General features: G+C 41.7%; 1 protein-coding gene across 1 annotated transcript in view; it reads left to right on the forward strand.

Annotated features, from left to right (window-relative positions):
• Positions 1–23,114, forward strand: part of NR4A3 (nuclear receptor subfamily 4 group A member 3) — a 223,361-nt gene that overhangs the window by 148,153 nt on the left and 52,094 nt on the right. The window contains exon 7 of the mRNA XM_073678412.1: positions 18,941–19,119. Coding sequence (XP_073534513.1) covers positions 18,941–19,119 — 179 coding nt within the window. The remainder of the gene's footprint in view (positions 1–18,940; positions 19,120–23,114) is intronic.

Genomic DNA, 23,114 nt, shown 5'->3' on the forward strand with positions numbered 1-23,114 from the left:
ACCAGCTTCAACACGCCCATCGGTATTCCAGTCAGCCTCCGCACATAAGAGCTGATGAGTAGGCATTAATGTCTGACATCTGTGCCGTTCTCCAAAACTTTGAGGACTTGACCAAGATGGTGAGCGGCGATGATGCTATAATTAGTGTCACTATGCCGCTTCTCTGTCTACTGAAACGCTTTCTGCTCACAATTAAAAAGGAGGCATTGCAGGCGGAGCACGATGAGATGGAGCAAGGAATTATACAGGGTGATGCTACACAACCCAGCCTCATTTCATCTCAACGCAGATTGTTTGATAATGAGGAGGAACAGGAGCTGGTTTCCTGCGCTACAGACAGTACTATCCACACCACGTTCATACCGTCTGTTCAGCGTGGATTGCCTGAATAGGGGGAGGACGAGGAGGAGCACCAGGATGGGGAGAACATAGACAATTGTCCATTGGAGGGGGCAAGGAAGTATTGACAGTCTGGCACACATGGCTGACTTTATGTTCCACTGCCTTTCCCATGACCCTCGCATTGTATGCATTTTGAGCAACAGTAATTACTGGTTGGTCACACTTCTCGATCCACACTACAAGGAAAACTTTCTATCTCTCCTTCCCGTGGTGGAGAGGTCTAATATGTTGCAGTACCAGAAGGCCCTTGTTGAAGTATTATTAAAAAAATTCCCATCTGAAAACACTGGGGGCAGAGGTCACAGTTCCTTGGACAACCAAGGAGTACAGGCAAGGGAAACACAAACCAGATGCCGTAGAGGGAAGATAACACTGTTTAAGGTCTACGATAGTTTTCTCAGAACCTCCCAGCGCTCAGGCCATGATGTACGGGGTACTCTGACAAGGAGGGAAAAGTTTGGGAAGATGTTGAAGGAGTACCTTGCTGATCGTAAAGCGTCCTCCGTGATTCCTCTGTGCCTTACAACTATTGGGTATCCAAGCTGGACATGTGGCATGAACTGTCGCTCTACGCCATGGAGGTCCTGGCCTGCCCTGCTGCTAGCGTTTTGTCAGAGCTGGTTTTTAGTGCTGCCGGGGTATTATAACTGACAGGCGCATCTGCCTGTAACACTGAAAATGCTCTCAGGCTGTCTCATCAAAATGAACAAGGGCTGGATTGGGCCAGACTTCTCAACACCACCGGATGATAACCGCGGAATATAAACTCAAATCCAGTGGGTTTTTTTGGAGGGCTATTCCCATACACCCCTTCACACCCAGACTTGGGTATACGCTTCAGGATTTCGTCTATTTTATGTCGTCCTTCTCCTCATCCTCATCCACCATATCACCAGGGTGTGACCATCATGCATCAGCCACATAATTTTTTAAGGGTGTTTATGATGCCCGTAGGAAATCTTTTTAGAGGCCTACCTCTATCTATAAAAAAAATATGTATACCCCCCCATGGGTAAATGTTTTTCAGCCCATGAACTTAGTGTATGGGCATTAACAGTCTAGGAGACCCACTCTTTAATAATGGGAAAAAAAGTTTTGACTGAGGCCCTCCACTACATCTCTTCAAAGGGGGATTATAGTGCGTCCTAATTTTTGGCAACCATTGCACTTAAGGCTTACACAATAACAGTATAAGAGACCCACTCCTTAATAATGGAAAATGCATTTTTTACTGAGGCCCCTCAACTATGTCTCTTCAAATTGGTATTGGCCTGTGTTCTAATTTTTGGCAGCCCTTGTACTTACTTCATACATAATAACAGTATAGGAGACCCACTCCTATATTTTTTGATTGATGCCTATCCGTACAATAGGGCATCAATGTTTCATCGGCCCACACCCGGCACCCCCGCCGATCAGCTGTCATTGGTGCTGGCGGTGGCTGCCACAGGTCGGAAGTGCTTAACTGCGGTGCTTGGCCGTCCATCTGTAGTTGCCAGCGCGTGATACTGCACATCTGCCTCCTATTCAATTCAATGGGAGGTGGATGTGCAGTAGCACAACTCTAACAATAGTGGAGGCCGCCTGCTGACACTCTATAAATTGTGAGGGCCGCCTGCTGGACATCCAAGTTTCAAACTTTACAGAATATATACAAAAAATTAAATTTGACCACCTCAGATGGATGTTATATTGCAGCACGCAATATACGGTTATGCAAAGCATAGCTGGCTCATGGTCCTCTACCAATAGTGAGGGCCGACTGCTGGCCCTTAAACAATAGTAAGGGCCACCTGATGGCCCTGTAAAAATAGACTTTATGACTTTCAAAGTCCCTCCTTCATAAATGAAACAGGATGTGTCTGATCATGTCTTACACACCACATAGCCAGATAATGTAGTAAAATGTTAAAATTACATTTTCTAGTGAATGTATTTTTCACCGTTGAAAGCAATGCAAAAGTGCAAAAATGTATCAAAAACACTACATGTGAACATAGCCCAAGGTGTGGAGAAGCATTGTAGTTTTTGGTTATTTATTTTTCCTTTTATACAAGTCATTACCGTGGAAAGAATGTTTCTTAACATTTTTTCCAGGAAAATCCAGTTTATCATCGTTTATGTATGTTTTATTGTAAGTCTGTAAAAGTGGCGTGATTCTCTGACATCATTGTTCACAGCAGTGACCTGGAATTCAGAGATACTTCCAGGGGTCTTCCCCATGCTGTTCCCATGTCATTTCAGCACTGTTTCCATTGATTTTACCAATTTTTAGGCCCCCTCCAGACCAGGGAAAAATGCTCGAGTTTCCCATTGACTTACATTGTATTCAATACTTGGGTCAAGCACCCAAGCATTACGATTTCCTCGACCCGAGTAACGAGTACCCAAGCATTTTAGTGCTCACTCATTGCTAATTAAGGATGAGAAGGAGGAAGGAAAAATATGGTTTATTAAGGAAAACTGGAAAAAAGGGAAAAAACTTTAAAGGATAGAAGGAAAATGAAAAAGGTTGATATGTACAATATAGGCAAGGGAAAGGGGTTACAATACACAAGTAAGATACCTTATACTGTATATAAGACATTTGAGATGTAGGATGGGAAGAAAAGGAATGGGAAAGGAAGAGCAGCTGTAAAACAGGTGGAGAGACAAGCATATAGATAAATACTAACTTTTAAATATTGTAAAATACTATTTGTTGAATTCTAATAGCGGGGGCAGTTCTCATGAAATCACATCCACTTTGCTCGAACAGTTAAACACAGCAAAATTTTGTGCAAAAAAAGCAGCAGAAAATAGCAGGCTGTCCCTGCATGTGTCACAGCTGTCTAACAAATGTGACACATGCAGCCGCGGCGGCTGTTACTGAAATGCCGATCACACCGAAACTACTCAGCGAATACCCGAGCGTGCTCATTGAAAACGTCGGAGAGGTAAGTATAAGCCGGGAGAACAGCTGTGCCGTGACGGTTGGGAGCTACAGTTGAGCTCAAAAGTTTACATACCCCGGCAGAATTTTTGCTTTCTTGGCCTTGTTTCAGAGAATATGAATGATAGCAAAAAAACTTTTTCTCCACTCATGGTTATTGGTTGGGTGAAGCCATTTATTGTTAATCTACTGTGTTTTCTCTTTTTAAATCTTAATGACAACCAAAAACATCCAAATGACCCTGATCAAAACTACACATACCCTGGCATTTTTGGCCTCATAACATGCACAGAATTTGACACAAATGGGTTTGAAAGGCTACTAAAGGTAACATCCTCACCTGTGACCTGTTTGCTTGTAATCAGTGTGTGTGCATAAAAGCTGAGTGAGTTTCTGGGATCCAGACAGACTCTTGCATCTTTCATCCAGCCACTGACATTTGTAGATTGTGAGTCATAAGGAAAGCAAAAGAATTGTCAACAGATCTACGGGAAAAGGTAGTTGAACTGTATAACACAGGAAGAGATACAAAAAGATATCCAAGGAATTGATAATGTCAGGCAGCAGCGTTCAAACTGTGATTAACAAATGGAAAATCAGGGGCTCTGTAAAAACCAAACCACGGTCAGGTAGACCAATGAAGAAATTTGAGCCACAACTGCCACGAAAATTGTCCGGGATGCAAAGAAAAGCCCACAAATAACATTAGCTGAAATTCAGGACTCTCTGAAAACTAGCGGTGTGGCTGTTTCAAGATGCACAATAAGGAGGCACTTGAAAGAAAATGGCCTGCATGGTCGAGTCGCCAGAAGAAAACCATTACTGCTTAAATAATACAAGGTATCTCACCTACAATACTCCAAACAGCACAGAGACAAGTCTCAAAATTTCTGAAACAAGGTAGTTTGGAGTGATGAGTCCAAAATTTAACTTTTTTGGCCACAACCATAAACGTTACATTTGGAAATAGGTCAACAAGGCCTATGATGAAAGGAACACCATTCCTACTGTAAAGAACAGAGGTGGATCGCTGATGTTTTGGGGATGTATGTGCTACAAAGGCACAGGAAACTTGGTGAAAGTTGAAGGAAAGATGAATGCAGCACGTTATCAGCAAATACTGGAGGCAAATTTGAACTCATCAGCCCGGAAGCTGCGCATGGGACATACTTGGACGTTCCAGCATGACAACGATCCAAAACACAAGGCCAAGTTGACCTGTCATTGGCTACAGCAGAGCAACGTGAAGGATCTGGAGTGGCCATCTCAGTCTCCTGACCTCAATATCATTGAGCCACTCTGGGGAGATCTCAAGCGCACAGTTCATGCTAGACAGCCCAGGAATTTACAGGAACTGGAGGTTTTTTGCCAATAAGAATGGGCAGCTTTACCAGCTGAGAAAATAAAGAACCTCATCAACAACTACCACAAAAGACTTCAAGCTGTCATTGATGTTAGAGGGGGCAATACACGGTATTAAGAACTGGGGTATGTGAACTTTTGATCTGGGTCATTTGGATGTTTTTGGTTGTCATTAAGATTTAAAAAGAGAAAACACAGTAGTTTGACAATAAATGGCTTCACCCAACCAATAACCATGAGTGGAGAAAAAAAAACGTTATCATTCATATTCTCTGAAATAAGGCCAAGAAAGCAAAAATTCTGCCGAGGTATGTAAACTTTTGAGCTCAACTGCATGTTTTAGCCCTGCTTATTTGCTAATGCCTCATCTCCACCTCCTGGTATTAGCATGCTGCCAAGATGCAGTTTGCCAGTCTTCAGCTATTAACAAAAAATATGTGAATATTTGTGTATAATGTGTATATTTGTTAACACATGTATGTAATGTATTTAGGCTAGTGTGCATTTATGTAATGTGTTTATGTAAGCTATGTGTGTAATGGGTATATACTGAATTGTCCAGCAGTACATCAAATTTAAGAATGTTCAAATGTTGCATTTTTGCGGCGTTTTTTGCTGAGTATTTGCTGCATTTTTGTCAGAAACATTTGTCCCTTGTGCATGCTGGTAAAGTTTAGTGCATAAAAAAAACATGATTCACCTTCCTCAGTTTTTTGCACCAAAAGCACAGCAAAATATGATGTCTGCGTTTTTGCTGCGTTTTTGCACTTAACCATTGTTTTCTATGGTTGAATAAACGCTGAAAAAAGTGACATGCTGCATTTTGCAAAAACACAGCAGTTTTCCAAATCATTCGGGAGCAAAACCCAATGTGTGTGCATGAGATTTCTTAAGTCTCATATCCTTTGCTGGTACTGTACAAGGCAGCTTAAAATTTGCATAAAAAAGCAGCAACAATGCAACTTGTGAACATAGTCTAAATTTATAGACCATATTCAGGAATAGGGTTTGCAGTATGGATTCCAAAATGATAATCTGTGACTATGTTCGCTACCATAAATATTGATAAAGATTTTCAATACTATCCACACGTATTGCTAAACAATATAAATATTCTGCAGATTAAGATCCCCACCATGCTGACTATGATAAGAAAATGTTGCAGATGTACATCTCTTATTTCACCTTTTCAACATAGAGATAAATCTAGACTGTATCCAAACAAAAACTGCATGTAAGACAAAACTGTCTTTGGAAATACCAAAAAGGGGCGTATTTTTTTTATTATATTGCATATTTTTTTATTAGATTGGGATGGGAGCCTCAGTCCAAAGTTTGCTCAGGTCCCATGGGACCATAGCTACACCACTGCATGTCACTCCAATGCCTGCATCTTCTAAGATTGTATATGAACTGTCAAAGAGCGAGGAATGAGAGCTGTTGAAGCAGGGAGAGGGAGCTTTACAAGCTGTAAAGGTGCAGGTAGTCACCGGAGACTGAGGGTGTGGGTGGACATTATGATAAAATGTTGTGAGGGGGCACGGTACGTGAGCTGCAGAATGCTTGCCACGCCCCCGATCTCTGACATTGTGTCCCTGAATGGAGGAAGAGCACTTAGTAGTTAGGCTATGTGCACACTGTGCGTTTTTTATTCATTTTCATGGTGTTTTTTCCACGCCGAAATGCACCAAAAACGGTAGGTTAATCCGTGTGCCAGCTAATTTAATTGACAATCCTGATGTGCTGTGCACATGATGCAGAATTTTCCGCTCAGGATTGTCATTGCATTTAAATCCACAGCATGTCCATTCTTTGTAGCGTTTCTGCACCGTTTCCCGCCCATTGACTTCAATTGAAACACAGCAAACCTGTAGGTATAAATATATTTGCGGGTTTGCTGCAGTTGTTTGCTGCGTATTTGACTGACTCAATTGAAGTCAATGGTTAAAATACACCACAAAAACACAGAAAGAATAATCTCCCATCATCCGACCACCGCTCCCACTGATAACAGCGAGAGCAACGCGACTGAGGGGAGAAATAGTGTCCTTAGCCGAGCCGGCATGTGCACGGTATGAAAAAAAAGTTAAAATCTTTATTAAAATAATAAACAACTTATTCTCATCTGTCCGGCGTCCTTCCGATGTCCCTTGGCGACCCGATCATCCCGGCAGCCGGTGGTACACTGAAGGGAGCGCGCTCACTCCCGGCACTGTACATCGCTGTGCTGCTGGATGAGGTCACGTGAGTTCATCAGCTGAAGATCAACTGAGAACTCTGGGACCTCACTTTATGGCACCTGTGCTGCGTGGGAATATTGTCACGAATTTGCCCACCAGCACTGATGCAGTAAATGAGGGCACCGGAGCTGATCAGCTGATCTTCAGCTGATCAGCTCACGTGACCTCCTCAAGCAGCATAGCGATGTACATTGATAGGAGTGATTACACTCCTGTCAGTGTACAGTGCTGTCTTCTACAGCAGTCACATCAGTGATTGGTGTGGCTGCTGTAGAAGTGACCCGCATCTCCGTGGGACACTCGGATTACGTCATGACGGCGGACAGATGAGGGATATGGTTGTTTTTTATTTTTGTTTTTTTACAGTATATGAGGGATTCAGGAATTAGCAGAACAATAAATAAATTATTAAAACCGTGTGTAATTTTATTTCAATAAAAAACTTTATTCTGGCTGTGTCTTTTATTGAAAAAGCTTAGAAAACTTTACTGCGGGGTTAGTAATGGGGGCGTCTTATAGACACCTTTCCATTACTAACCTGGGCTTCATGTCAGCCGCCAATACAAGGCTGACATGAACCCCAACCTTATTATTCCACTCGCCACATGGCAGTGGGAAGAGCAAGGCTAAGTGCCAAATTTGGTGCATCTTATGGATGCGCCATTTCTGGGACTGCTGGGAGCTGATATTATTAGCTGCAAAGGGGGCCAGTATCCTTGGCCCCTTCCCTGGCTATTAATATCAGCCTGCAGCTAGTTAGATTTTATAAGAGGACCATATGTCAATTTCTTTCTGGGGTCCTCCCTGCAATCTAGCAAGTAAAGGCTAAGCAAACAGCTGTGGGCTGTTATTAATAGCCAGGGAACATTTTTGGCTAATGGCCCCTTCTCTGGCTACTAATATCAGCCCCCAGCATTCGGCTTTCCTTCTGTTGGTTATGAAAATGACGCGGGGCCCACGCCATTTTTTTTTTTTTAGGCTTTGTGCCCACGATCCGGACATAGCAGTGCTTTGAACATAGCATATTTTTGCTACGTCCAAAACACTGTGTTCTATTGAACGCAGGTGAATCCACATGTGTTCACTGAACTATGTGGATTTACCACATTCAATACATTTTAGTGGTCAAATTCCTGTTGCAGAGACTAGCGACTCCAAGAAAATTTGACATGCTGCAGTTCTGAGAGACGTGCCGCATGTCAGTGTGCACGAATGATTCTCAGCCTCAGATGCACGCATAGTGGACATGGGATTTCTAGAAATACCATCCACTATGCTGTAACATCTGGATGCTGTGGGTTCAACTCACACGCAGCATGTCAATTTCTGTAGTGGAGACGCTAGTCTCGCTGCAGATTTTGACCGATTGAAATGTCATTATATGCGGTGGATCCACGTGTATTGACAACAAAAAATGCAGCATTAAAACACAGTGTTTTGGGCGCAGCTAAAATACGCTGCGGCCAAAGCGCTGATGGTTGCTAATCATGGGGAAGAAGTGGCTAACAAAACATCTGTGAGCTGTTATTAATAGCCAGGGAACATGTTTGCCTAATGGCACCTTCCCAGGCTAAAAATAGTAGCTCACAGCTGCCCCAGAAATTACATGAATGGGAATGCTAATGACATTGGGTTTAACTGACACCTAGTCCTTTTGTTTGGTGATGACAAGGTGTCAATCAGACCCTTTCATTACTACACCTAAGTAATCTAAAGTAAAGAGACACACATGTGGCACCTCTGCGGGGGATTACCACAGGATCCATAAGTGCAGGGAGAGATGTACACTTGGGCACACACAACACCTTCCACCCCAGGTCTGAGGGGAGGAGTCAGTTTCCAGGGAGACAGCAAAGCGGCAGTTAGTCAACAGACGGGTGAAGGAGGAGAGAGACAGAGAGCTGTTGGCTGAGGACCAGTTAAGCCCTGAACTAGGAAACAGGTCTGTGTTGTGAAGTGCCCTAGAGAGAGGGACGGAGGCTAGAAGGAGAAAGAAAGAGATAAAACTATTATCCCTTTAGCTCATCTGGACACCGGAGACCGAGATTGCTATTAATTCAGGAATAGCATAGAAAACCCGGACAGATTAGGAGGATCTACTCCCCCTGAAGAAGAAGGGGAAAGAGTTGCCAAACTTGACTAAGTATAGGACCAGGGGCCCAGAAAGAGAATTGGTAGCCCCAAGGAAAGGTCCTCATTGTCACTTGTGGAGAAGGACCCCAAAGAAAGTAAAAGGTGGCAGGTTCAGCTTAAGGCAGGACTGATCCCAAACAATGCACAGAGTGTTAGAGGAGGCCTCACAAATCTCCAGGGTGAATATCTCTACCTGCACCGAAAACCTGGTTACCCTCCTGAACTGTACCTGTTACCGGACATCATTAAAAGAAAGGTACTGAAACAAAGTCTTAATGTGTGTGTGTGCCTACTTTGACATTACTGCCTATAGCGTTCGTACAAGCCGTATGCTGATCACCTCAGCAACCATACACAGCGCTGGTAACTGATTTTACCAGTTACCACAGGAGGCATCAGGACACAATACTCTCATCATCCTGACCCCCATCCCTTTACTGACGGTCCAGGGCACGGAACCGGGAACCGACCAACCGTGATCCCCACAGAAGTAACCCATCCATCCCGGTATCCGAGTACCCCTACCCCTGTCGACCGACTCACACACACAGAGTAAAACACTTTATATGAAATACAACAGACACATTCTTTAATCATTTAAATTAACCAATATACTCACCCCAGGTCTTACGGTAATCCAAGGGTTAAAGTGATGTCATATGTTTCTTTTTTCAAATATCTTTATTTAGCTCCAAATAGCATTCATTGATATACAAAAACGCATCAAAAATCGCGGCAAAACGCATGTTTTTTTTCTGCAGCTTTTTTCCTGCCAAGTGATGCAGAAACGCTGCAGAAATTTCTGCAATCAAATCCTGAATGTGCACACATAACCTTAGTGAGTTGGATCATTTTGCTCCATTCACCAAAAAGAGCTGGCTCACCTCCGCTCAAAAGGATCCTTATTTAATATGTGTTTGCCCGTTAGCGAATACATCTGTATGCTAAAATCAGCATAGTCTGCTGCCTTTGAAACCCTGCCCAGCTACAGCTAACCATAACCAGAGCATTTTCTGGGGCAGGTGGATGATCTTTTTGTTTCATCGGCATGTGAACACAATCGTTTTACCCCCAGTGAGTGCCATTCAGAGACCGTAAGTGGCTCTCATTGGGATGCCAACTCATATCGTTCACTGAAGGTTCTATCATATCGTTCTTTATGCCGGATCAGTTGGGAATGACCCATCAGTAGCACTTAAGAGCTGCACTAGTGCTGTGATGTGAGGGCACAGTGAGAAGTTGTAAAATCACATGATGTTACATATAAGGGCAGTCAGAGGCGGGGATGAGCCTTCATAGCTTTAGACAGAATGTAGATAGAAATACATTTTCATCTCTCCTTTAACTTTTATTAACGCATGGAAAAATGTGCAAAAAAACAGCAATTGCAGCATTGTATTTTTCAACACAAATGTTGCAGAGTTCACTGTTCAAACATATGTAGCATTTTATCATTAATCTGCAAGCCGTTATGATTACAGCGATACAAAAAAATTATTTTTGTAAAATAATTTTTTTTTTCATGTCTCAGTTTTCTTCATTTATTTTTCATCAACAAAGCTGTGTGAAGGCTCGTTTTTCGGCAGCGGATTCAACTTTTATTGGTACAACTTTAGGGTATATATGACTTTTTGATCTCATTTTGCTCTTTTTTTTAAGGGGGAGTGAGCAAAATAGAACAATTCTGCTATTTCACAATTTTTTTTTATGTTTTACAAACTTTGCGGGATTAAAACATTTTTTTGCACGTACACTTTAAATATGTGCATATAGTCAATCTGTTAGTGGGATTAGCTACCATAACAGCCCATTGGCAACCATGATTGTGTAGTGGGGGAGATGGGTGACGCAGGGAGCATCTGCAAGCATTGCATCTGTAAGTTTAAACTGCCAGCAATGGGATTAGCTCCAACCCTGATAGTTGTAGCATGAGCAAGGCTTGTGGGTATGTTCACATCCTGACAAAAATGTACATTGCAGAGTCTCATGTTTGTTCAGAGATTCAAGGCAAGAGTAATGTTATACTATGAAAGTTTTCATAACTCTTTGTCACCCTATTTTTTGTATGGCATGCACTATTGAATCCATTCTGAATTGAATCCTCATTTTTCCAAAAGAAGCATATCATACCATTAGTGAGGTTTAATAATGACACAGTATACCTACACACTATCATGTCGTCAAACATCATGCTGAAAGAATTGTGCCAAGTGCAGTTTGTGTTTCCATGCAGAGTACTGCAAAGTATGGACTCTCTTAAAACTAGCGGTGTGGCTGTTTCAAGATGCACAATAAGGAGGCACTTGAAGAAAAATGGGCTGCATGGTCAAGTCGCTATAAGAAAGCCATTTCTGCACAAATGCCACAAAGTATCTTGCCTACAATACGCCAAACAGCACAGAGACAAGCGTTAAAATTTCTGGAACAAGGTAATTTGGAGTGATGAGACCAAAATTTAACTTTTTGGCCAATACCATAAATGTTACATTTGGAGAGAGGTCAACAAGGCCTATGATGAAAGGAACACCATTCCTACTGTAAAGCACGGAGGTGGATCATTGATGTTTTGGGGATGTGAGAGCTACAAAGGCACAGGTAACTTGGTAAAAATTGAAGGAAACATGAATGCAGCAGATTATCAGCAAATACTGGAGGCAAATTTGCACTCATCAGTCGGAAGCTGCGCATGGGACGTACTTGGACATTCAAACATGACAACGATCCAAAACACAAGGCCAAGTCGACCTGCCATTGGCTACAGCAGAACAAAGTGAAGGTTCTGGAGTGGCCATCTCAGTCTCCTGACCTCAATATCATTGAGCCACTCTGGGGAGATCTCAAGCGCGCAGTTCATGCTAGACAGCCCAGGAATTGACAGGAACTGGAGGCTTTTTGCCAAGAAGAATGGACAGCTTTACCATATGAGAAAATAAAGACCCTCATCCACAACTACCACCAAAGACTTCAAGCTGTCATTGATGTTGGGGGGAGGGGGCAATACACAGTATTAAGACCTTGGGTATGTGAACTTTTGATCAGGGTCATTTGGATGTTTTTGGTTGTCATTAAGATTTAAAAAGAGAAAACGCAGTAGTTTGACAATAAATAGCTTCACCCAACCAATAACCATGAGTGGAGAAAAAGTTTTTTGTTATCATTCATATTCTCTGAAACAAGGCCAAGAAAGCAAAAATTCTGCCAGGGTACGTAAACTTTTGAGCACAACTGTATGTACAGCGGCATGTAAATGTTTGGGCACCCTTGGTCAAAATTACTGTGTGAACAGTTAAGCAAGAGGAAATGATCTTTAAAAGGCTTAAAGTTAGAGATGACACATTTCTATTTTTTGCATTTTAGGCAAAATAATATATATTGTCATTTTTACATTTGAAAAATTACAAGAAGAAAAATGGACCAATGCAAACGTTTGGGCACCCTTGGAGATTTGTGTGCTCAGATAACTTTGATCAAAGTTTCAGACCTTAATTAGCCTGTTAGGGCTATGGCTTGTTCACTCTAATTAGGATTTCTCTAAGATATATTACAAAGTTTTGCTTGTGCTATTGATTTAGAGCTCATACCCATATATGTGGAAAAAAAAAGGTTCCAATATCTGGACCAAAAAAACGGACAAGTGTCATGTGCGCGTCATGCAAGAACAATGCGATTTTTAAAACAGAACATCCATATGTGTCATGCGTATGCAATCCGTATGCGATGCATTTTTCTCAGGAGATAGAAATGCACAATCAACCTTTATTTGTAGGAAATTGCAGTATGCTAGCCCTATATAAACCCCTTTAGAAACATGTGTGATGCTGAGCACATCCATATATTCATCAGGATTGAATTGTCAGATTTTTCTTTTTTGCCTGTTGAAATTAACACCAAGGAAGAATGGCTGCTATGAATCTGACTTTGGATCATACAGAGCAGCTCCTCTTCAACTGGGTGTTATTCCAGGAGTATGGGGTTGGATATTCCTCTGTTGTTGCTCCGAGGAGGCGGCGTAGAATTTGGATGCATCCACTTCTCACCCAGCGTCCTAAAAGAGGGTATTTTTCCCGGCTCTATACACATCTACGCCGGCATCCTGACAAATTTATGACCTACACGAGAATGTCACTTGAGACCTTTGACATTCTATTGGTGTAGATCCTTCCAGCCATAACATTTAAAACTTCCCATTTTCGTCATTGAGATTCAGCGGAAGAATGCCTTCTGCTTAGCGTAAGGTATTTATAAATTTATATTTTACATAGCTCAAACATATTTTTCCTCTATGTGTTCAAAATTCAGATGTAGCATATGTGTTTAGTTCATCTTTAAATTTTGGATTGATGAAATATTAACAAACCAACAACTATAATGTTTGCAAATCCTCAAAATCTATGTATACGTTCACTTAAATAAAAATATTATTTTCTTTTTAGGTTTCTTGCAACAGAAGAATCTTATGCTGCCCTACATTTAGACTTTCTTCTTGGTTGAACAACCATTTCCAGTATTGTGAAAGACACCTGTTCACAAATCTGGGATCGCCTTAAGGAGAAAGGAATACCGGATCCAACCCCTGAACACTGGGTAACGGATCTCATCTGGAATGTACCAGAGTTGTCAGTTTCCCAATTATGTGGGTGCTTTAGATGGGAAGCACATCCGGGTCAAGAAACCGCCGAACTCAGGGTCCCAATACTACAGTTATAAGCAATTTTTTGGGGTAGTGCTTTTGGCATTAGTTGACAGCAATTACAATTTTATAAATGTAGATATTGGGGCCTATAGAATATAAATTATCGAATCTTCAGTTCTTCTTTAATAGGTCGATGGCTTAAGGACAATCAAATGGGTGTGCCACCCCCAAGGATTCTTCCTGCTTCAGGAAGTCAGCGAGTTCCTTTTGTAATAGTGACTGATGAGATTTTCCAACTTAATCGCTATGTCATGAGGCCTAATCCTTGACAGAGTCTTGACAGACGTCGTAGGATATTTAATTACTGGCTTACTCGGGCACGGCATCTGGTTGAATGTGTCTTTGGCATTTTGACTACAAATGGAGGGTATTGCTTAGTGCCCTCCAGATAAGCGAGCAAAATGTCAATGGTGTCATTAAGGCCTGTGTAATCCTACACAATTTTATCCGTATCCACGATTCGCCTGTGTCTGTGGATGCTGAGGTAGGATTAGTTAACAATCCTGGTCCAATTGCACAGGCTTTGCCCAGATGCAGGGATCTTTCCAGCCACAGAGTCAGTGAACTTCTTGCGGATTACTTTCTGATGCCTGAGGGATCCATACCCTGGCAAGAAAATCTTGCCATATGATGTGTAAAACAATATTGTTCTTGATTATGGCTTTACTTAAAATATGCACTGACTGCTTATGTTGAACAGTGGAAGAAGAAGGGTGTCCAGAGGCAGAAGAAGAAGGAACTGGTGAAGACACAAAGCTGGATGTTAGTTGCGTCATAGTTTGGGTTTGATGTGTCCTTTCGACATATGCAAAAATGTGGTGTGGGGTATTAGGAGGGATGGCAGCATTGAGAAGGTGTAAGATGGCTGATTTGGTTGGCAGTCTTAATTATGGTGGGATTTTGCATAGATGCTGAGCTAAACTGCTGCAGAATGATTCCTCACCCTCGTCTGATTTAGTCCATAATGCGACTATGAATTTGCCATCTGATAGCTTGGTTTCGATGATCCATCCTTCGTCGAAGTTGTCGTGGTACTGCAGTCGCCTGGGGGAAATATCAAGGGCCAGGGTTGGGTTGCTGCTTCTGGCCTGCTCCTCTTGCTCTGTCGCAACCTGACCTTGTGACCCTGGGACAGGCTCCTCCTCCGCAGATGGGCCAGGAACTTACGGTTGTGACTGGCCAGACGCTCGGCCTCAGAGGCTGTGTCACGTTCCCGTAAGTTAGATTCCATTCTATATGAGAGATGGTAACATATTAAAAAAGGAACTCATTGTAAGTTATTTATTTGTGGTCAAACAACATTTGTTAAATCAGATTAAACCTATGGTCTTAAGTTTATGATTGGTGCCAAAAAATTCAACTGGCTCATGTAGAGATATGGCCTTTTTTTCCCACCTCCTGCACCACTTTTCTGGTGATGCTGGTGATACTGTTGCTCCCTCCTATATTGATCGTGACAGCTTCGCCGTCTCCATGTCACATCATTCAATGCAAAAAAACTTACATATTGGTAGTGACGTGTACAATTACACATAATGTCACTTTAAAATTTGTCAAGGGGACAAGATTTCCGGTAAAAAGCTAAAACACATGAAAAAAAATTCATTCATATTTAGTAAAGATAAACACTTACTCCTTCCCATTTGGACGTCCGGGGTACTTTTGGCATATGTTGGAAACATTTGCCGACATATGTATTTCCACGATGCGTTCTTTACATTCCTATTTTGGTATTTGGAGTCCTGTGGACCCCAGAGTTCAGGCCTCTCCTGGACTAAAACCAACAGCATCTCGACCTTAATAGAGCGAGACTTGGCCAAATCTTCTTGCTAGTAAACTCCGGTGTCACAAGGAATGGTTTCTGACAGGATTTTAAACCAACCCTCCCAACACTTCCCTGTGTGTAACTTCCTGTCAGGGGATGATTTATGTGTTTTCTTTTTCAATTCTGTAACTACATTTCGTAAAAAAACGGATGGCATACGGATGGTCCGTATGCTGTCCGTTTTTTTTCTCGCAACCATTGACTTTCATTGGCGAGGCTCGTTTGATATACGTGGCAAATCACAGCATGCTGCAATTTTTTTTCTCAGTCCGATTTCAGCTGAGAAAAAAATTTGCAGATGAGATGTGCCTCATAGAATAACATTGGTCAGAGTTCAATCCGATTTTTTATCAGATTGCACTTGTCCGTTTTTCTCTCAAATGAGTGTGAACCCTTATGCTAAGTTTGATGAAAGTACAGCTCCCATTAAAGGTTTTAATTGTTTATTTTTGTGTACTGGAATAATTGTATGGTTGTCAATGAGCAACAGGAGAAACCTAATGAAAATTGAAATGTGAGCATCCATAAAGTGTAATATGTACAGTTGTGCTCAAAAGTTGGCATACCCCAGCAGAATTTCTCCTTTCTTGTCCTTGTTTCAGAGAATATGAATGATAACAAAAAAAAATTTTCTCCACTCATGGTTATTGGTTGGGTGAAGCCATTTATTGTCAAACTACTGTGTTTTCTCTTTTTAAATCTTAATGACAACCAAAAACATCCAAATGACCCTGATCAAAAGTTCACATACCCCAGTTCTTAATACCATGTATTGCCCCCTCTAACATCAATGACAGCTTGAAGTCTTTTGTGGTAGTTGTGGATGAGGTTCTTTATTTTCTCAGATGGTAAAGCTGACCATTCTTCTTGGCAAAAAGCCTCCAGTTCCTGTAAATTCCTGGGCTGTCTAGCATAGACTGCACGCTTGAGATCTCCCCAGAGTGGCTCAATGATATTGAGGTCAGGAGACTGAGATGGCCACGCCAGAACCTTCACTTTGTTCTGCTGTAGCCAATGGCAGGTCGACTTGGCCTTGTGTTTTGGATCGTTGTCATGTTTGAATGTCCAAGTACGTCCCATGCGCAGCTTCCGGACTGATGAGTGCAAATTTGCCTCCAGTATTTGCTGATAACGTGCTGCATTCATCTTTCCTTCAACTTTTACCAAGTTTCCTGTGCCTTTGTAGCTCACACATCCTCAAAACATCAGCGATCCACCTCCGTGCTTTACAGTAGGAATGGTGTTCCTTTTATCATAGGCCTTGTTGCCCTCTCTCCAAATGTAACGTTTATGGTATTGGCCAAAAAGTAAAATTTTGGTCTCATCACTCCAAATTATCTTGTTCCCGAAGTTTTAAGGTTTGTCTCTGTGCTGTTTGGAGTATTGTAGGCGAGATACTTTGTGGCATTTGCTTAGTAATGGCTTTCTTCTGGTGACTCAACCATGCAGCCCATTTTTCTTCAAGTGCCTCCTTATTTTGCACCTTGAAACAGTAACACTGATAGTTTTCAGAGAGTCCTGAATTTCAGCTGATGTTATTTGCAGGTTTTTCTTTGCATCCCAAACAATTTTCCTGGCAGTTGTGGCCGAAATTTTTGTTGGTCTACTTGACCGTGGTTTGGTTTTTACAGAGCCCCTGATTTTACATTTGTTAATCACAGTTTGAACAATGCTGACTGGCTTTGTCAATTCCTTGGATATGATTTTGTATCCCTTTCCTGTGTTATACAGTTCAATAGCCTAGATCCATTGACAATTCTTTTGCTTTCCCGATGACTCACAATCCACAAATGTCAATGCCTGGATGAAAGATGCAATAGTCTGTCTGGATCCCAGAAACTCACTCAGCTTTTATGCACACACACTGATTACAAGCAAACGGGTCACAGCTGAGGATGTTACCTTTAGTAGCCATTTAAACTCATTTGTGTCAAATTCTGTGCATGTTATCAGGCCAAAATCAACAGGGTATATGAACTTTTGATCAGGGTCATTTGAATGTTTTTGGTTATCATTAAGATTTAAAAAGAGAAAACACAGTACAGGGTGGGCCATTTATATGGATACACCTAAATTAAATGGGAACGATTGGTGATATCAACTTCCTGTTTGTCGCACATTATTATATGGGAGGGGGAAAACTTTTCCAGATGGGTGGTGACCATGGCGGCCATTTTGAAGTCGTCCATTTTGGATCCAACTTTATTTTTTTCAATGGGAAGAGGGTCATGTGACACATCAAACTTATTGAGAATTTCATAAGAAAAACAATAGTGTGCTTGGTTTTAACATTTATTCTTTCATGAGTTTTTACAAGTTTATGACCACTTATAAAATGTGTTCAAAGTGCTGCCCATTGTGTTGGATTGTCAATGCAACCCTTTTCTCCCACTCTTGACACACTGATAGCAACACCGCAGAAGAAATGCTAGCACAGGCTTCCAGTATCCGATGTTTCAGATGCTGCACATCTCGTATCTAGATGGTATGGTGTGGTATATGGGGTACAAAGATAGTAGGGCCATTCTTCGTCAATGGAAACCTCAATGCCACTGGATATCTAAAATTGCTACATGATGATGTGTTGCCCTCTTTATGCACTGAAGATGGCACGTTCCCTGAGTTTTTCCAACAAGATGGTGCACCACCACTTTATGGGTGTCAGGTCCGAGCATTCCTAAATGAACAGTTTCCTGGAAAGTGGATTGGTCATTGTGGGCCAGTTGAATGGCCACCAAGGTCTCCCGATCTGACCCCCTTAGACTTTTATCTTTGGGGTCATCTGAAGGCAACTGTCTATGCTGTGAAGATACGAGATGTGCAGCATCTGAAACAACGGATACTGGAAGCCTGGGCTAGCATTTCTTCTGCGGTGTTGCTATCAGTGTGTTAAGAGTGGGAGAAGAGGGTTGCATTGACAATCCAACACAATGGGCAGCACTTTGAACACATTTTATAAGTGGTCATAAACTTGTAAAAAACTCATGAAAGAATAAAGTTACTTTAAAACCAAGCACACCATTGTTTTTCTTATGATATTCTCAATCAGTTTGATGTGTCACATGACCATCTTCCTATTGAAAAAAATAAAGTTGGATCCAAAATTGCCGACTTCAAAATGGCCGCCATGGTCACCACCCATCTGGAAAAGCTTCACCCAACCAATAACCATGCGTGGAGAAAATTATTTTTTGTTATCATTCATATTCTCTGAAACAAGGCCAAGAAAGCAAAAATTCTGACGGGGTATGTAAACTTTTCAGCACAACTGTACACTTGCCTGTATTGTTTTCATACGTGATTTTTTTCCATTTATTAATGATTTATTTATCCATTTACTTACTCACCAACAGGTCAAATATTACTGGCAGTGAATTTGTGTTTTGTAATGGACTAGTACTTCATAGACTTCAGTGCCTTCGTGGATTTGGAGAATGGCTGGAATCAATTATAAATTTTGCATCACATTTGCAGAGCCTTAACCTTGACATTTCAACCTTGGCTTGCCTATCCGCTATATGTCTTATTTCTGGTAAGTACAGAAGTTAATGGGAATCTGTCAGTAGGGTCAACCCCCTAAGTAATCTATATGGACATGTAAATGAGCTGTTAAGAACTATGGTCAGGACACAGATCTGCCTGGGAATCTGCCTAGAGAGCTAATTCTAAATAAAAGTGGAAATTACCAGTGTGAGACATGTAACTAACACAAAACAGTAGATCTGAACATTGACTTTTTACAAACATACAGTCATATGAAAAAGTTTGGGCACCCCTATTAATCTTAAGCTTAATGTTTTATAAAAATTGGTGTTTTTGCAACAGCTATTTCAGTTTGATATATGTAATAACTGTTGGACACAGTAATGTTTCTGCCTTGAAATGAGGTTTATTGTACTAACAGAAAATGTGCAATCTGCATTCAAACAAAATTTGACAGGTGCATAAGTATGGGCACCCTTATCATTTTCTTGTTTTAAATACTCCTACCTACTTTTTACTGACTTACTAAAGCACTTTTTTTGGTTTTGTAACCTCATGGAGCTTTGAACTTTATAGCCAGGTGTATGCAATCATGAGAAAAGCTACTTAAAGTGGCCACTTGCAAATTGTTCTCCTGTTTGAATCTCCTCTGAAGAGTGGCATCATGTGCTCCTCAAAACAACTGTCAAATGATCTGAAAACAAAGATTATTCAACATAGTTGTTCAGGGGAAGCATACAAAAAGCTGTCTCAGAGATTTAACCTGTCAGTTTCCACTGTGAGGAACATAGTAAGGAAATGGAAGAACACAGGGACAGTTCTTGTTAAGGCCAGAAGTGGCAGGCCAAGAAAAACATCAGAAAGGCAGAGAAGAAGAATGGTGAGATCAGTCAAGGACAATCCTCAGACCACCTCCAGAGAGCTGCAGCATCAACTTGCTGCAGATGGTGTCATTGTGCATCGGTCAACTATACAAGGCACTTTGCACAAGGAGAAGCTGTATGGGAGAGTGATGCGAAAGAAGCCGTTTCTGCAAGCACGCCACAAACAGAGTTGGCTGAGGTATGCAAAAGCACATTTGGAGAAGCCAATTTCTTTTTGGAAGAAGGTCCTGTGGACTGATGAAATCAAGATTGAGTTATTTGGTCATACAAAAAGGCGTTATGCATGGTGGCAAAAAAACACAGCATTCCAAGAAAAACACTTGCTACCCACAGTAAAATTTGGTGGAGGTTCCATCATGCTTTGGGGCTGTGTGGTCAATGCTGGCACTGGGAATCTTGTTAAAGTTGAGGGACGCATGGATTCCACTCAGTATCAGCAGATTCTTGACAATAGTGTTCAAGAATCAGTGATAAATATGAAGTTACAAAGTGGATGGATCTTTCAGCAAGACAATGATCCAAAACACCGCTCCAAATCTACTCAGGCATTCATGCAGAGGAACAACTACAATGTTCTGGAATGACCATCCCAGTCCCCAGACCTGAATATCATTGAACATCTGTGGGATCATTTGAAGAGGGCTGTCCATGCTCGGCGACCATCAAACTTAACTGAACTGGAATTGTTTTGTAAAGAGGAATGGTCAAAAATACCTTCATCCAGGATCCAGGAACTCATTAAAAGCTACAGGAAGCGACTAGAGGCTGTTACTTTTGCAAAAGGAGGATCTACTAACTATTAATGTCACTTTTCTGGTGAGGTGCCCATACTTATGCACCTGTCAAATTTTGTTTGAATGCAGATTGCACATTTTCTGTTAGTACAATGAACCTCATTTCAAGGCAGAAACATTACTGTATCCAACAGTTATTACATATATCAAACTGAAATAGCTGTTGCAAAAACACCAATTTTTATAGAACATTAAGCTTAAGATTAATAGGGGTGCCCAAACTTTTTCATATGACTGTATTTGCTGTCACTCTCACAGCTCTGCTGTATTGCAATACTTACAGCCTATGAGATGAAAGTTGAAGCATCTGCAGATGTGTTAAATGCAGTAATGTGTCAGGTATAATCATACACAGTTCTGCACTTAGATCAGGAGAGCAGCCATTACATATAACACTGATAACCCCACCTCTCATTTATAATAATGTCTGGAGGCAGATTCTCAGGCAGATCAGTGTCCTCCCCATGGCCTGGCACAGTTCATTTACATATAAGAAAAATATGGATTTCTCTGAAATAAGATATTGGATCACAAATATCAAGTTCTCATTTTATTCATCTTCCTATGACCTATTTGCCCATATAGACTGCTTAGGAAGGTTAATTCTACCGACAGATTTCCTTTAAATAAACCTACTGGCCAAAAAGAGTTGATTTGCAAATGTCACTGAGAGGTCCTGCATGAAAAATCCAATATATTAATCTGCATACATGGGTGTATATAGAAACCATGGGGCCCCATAGCAAAAGTCCTAATTGGGCCCCCTACTTCCCTCTTGGAGGAGTATGCGGGGTCACGGCGCATAGAAGGAGTCCCAGAATAGTACGCCTCATAAATTAAAAAATAGAGCGCTACATGTATTACGGCACATACAGAGTAATTTTGCTCCTATTGAAGCCACTTACTGTTCTGGCCCCACAGAGTATGATGCTTCCAAAAATGCATCTAACATATTGCATGACAGTATGTTGACCCCATTGTTTCCAAAACAGTATGATGTCCCCACAAGTAAATACGTCCGCACAATATGAGACACCCCATCTCACCTTACACAGCATAATGGCCCCACCAGTACAATTCCCCCACACAGTATGAACATTCCCACAATGGTCCCCACCACAGAGTATGATGGCCCCCCTTGCGCTGCTCTGCTCTGTGCAGCTTGTGGACTGAGCCTCTGTAAAGCAGGAGACTCAGATGTACAAGCTGAATGGTGCAGAAAGGGCCTGACTGCTCCACCATTGTATTCATTGTCGGACTGGAAATGTAACGCAAAGTGCACATCGCTTTAAGCTTCCACTTTTGATAATACAGATTGCCGTGGAGCAGGAAATAGAAGAGACATTTGCAGCTATGAGCGTCCTCCATGTTGGAAAGATAGATACGTTGTACATATGAAGTTCAGCTTCTCCTACTGCCCTATACTGATCATACAGATCAGTGCCAGGCAGAAGAGAATGGTGCAAATATGAACATTTGGAAAGTACTCTAAATGATCAGGCAGAATGCTTCATGAGCTCTGTCCAGTCATTAAGGAAATGAATAAGGGGGGTTGGCAATGCTGGGTTCCCCTGATCAAGAACCATAAGACCCAGACTTTTAAACAATATTTTTTTCTCGCTAAAAATTGTGTCTTATAACCCTAAAAATACATTGTACAAAAAAAAGAACTTGAATGGGGTTGTCCAAAATAATGAGAATGATGCACACAGGTACCTATATATACTTACCCTTGTAGCTGGCGGCAGCTCCAGTGCCAGGTCTCAAATGCTTTTGTTCACATGGGCTGCAGATGGATATGCACTTTTTGCAGCCTGTCAGTGGTATTCAGCTCAAGACCATGAGGCCAGTGATCTGCAGCCATTGTAAACAGAAGCATCAGGGAATGCCATGGTAGAGATGGCTGGAACTAGAAAGTGGTGTATTTATAGGTTTATTAACAGGGTTGTCCGGACTCATTACCTGGTGGCCAGATTCTGTAAAAATAACTAAATAAATTATACTTACCTGCTGTCCTCCTCCCGGATCCATCGCAGGCCGCCCTATGGTTTGCGCCACCATGTATGATTCTACCGATCTACCAGACACACAACTGCTTCAGCTTGTGATGCATATAGTTCAAGTCACCTGACCGCTTCCGCCTATCACAAGCTGCAGTGGTCTTGTGTCTGGTAGAATGGTGACAACATTGATGCTGGCGCAGACCACAGGTCAATCTGTCCTGAATCCAGGAGGTGGCAGAAGGTGAATATGATTTATTTTGTTATTTGTACAAAATCAGGCCACATTAACCACTTCCGGACCTCCCACTGTACATAAACGTTGGCGCTGCCTGGGCTCTGTGCAGCGCCGACGTTTATGAACGG

The sequence above is a fragment of the Phyllobates terribilis genome, unplaced genomic scaffold, assembly GCF_046119375.1.
Source record: "Phyllobates terribilis strain yellow unplaced genomic scaffold, ASM4611937v1 Scaffold_4__5_contigs__length_816908805, whole genome shotgun sequence".
Classification (NCBI taxonomy): Eukaryota; Metazoa; Chordata; class Amphibia; order Anura; family Dendrobatidae; genus Phyllobates; species Phyllobates terribilis.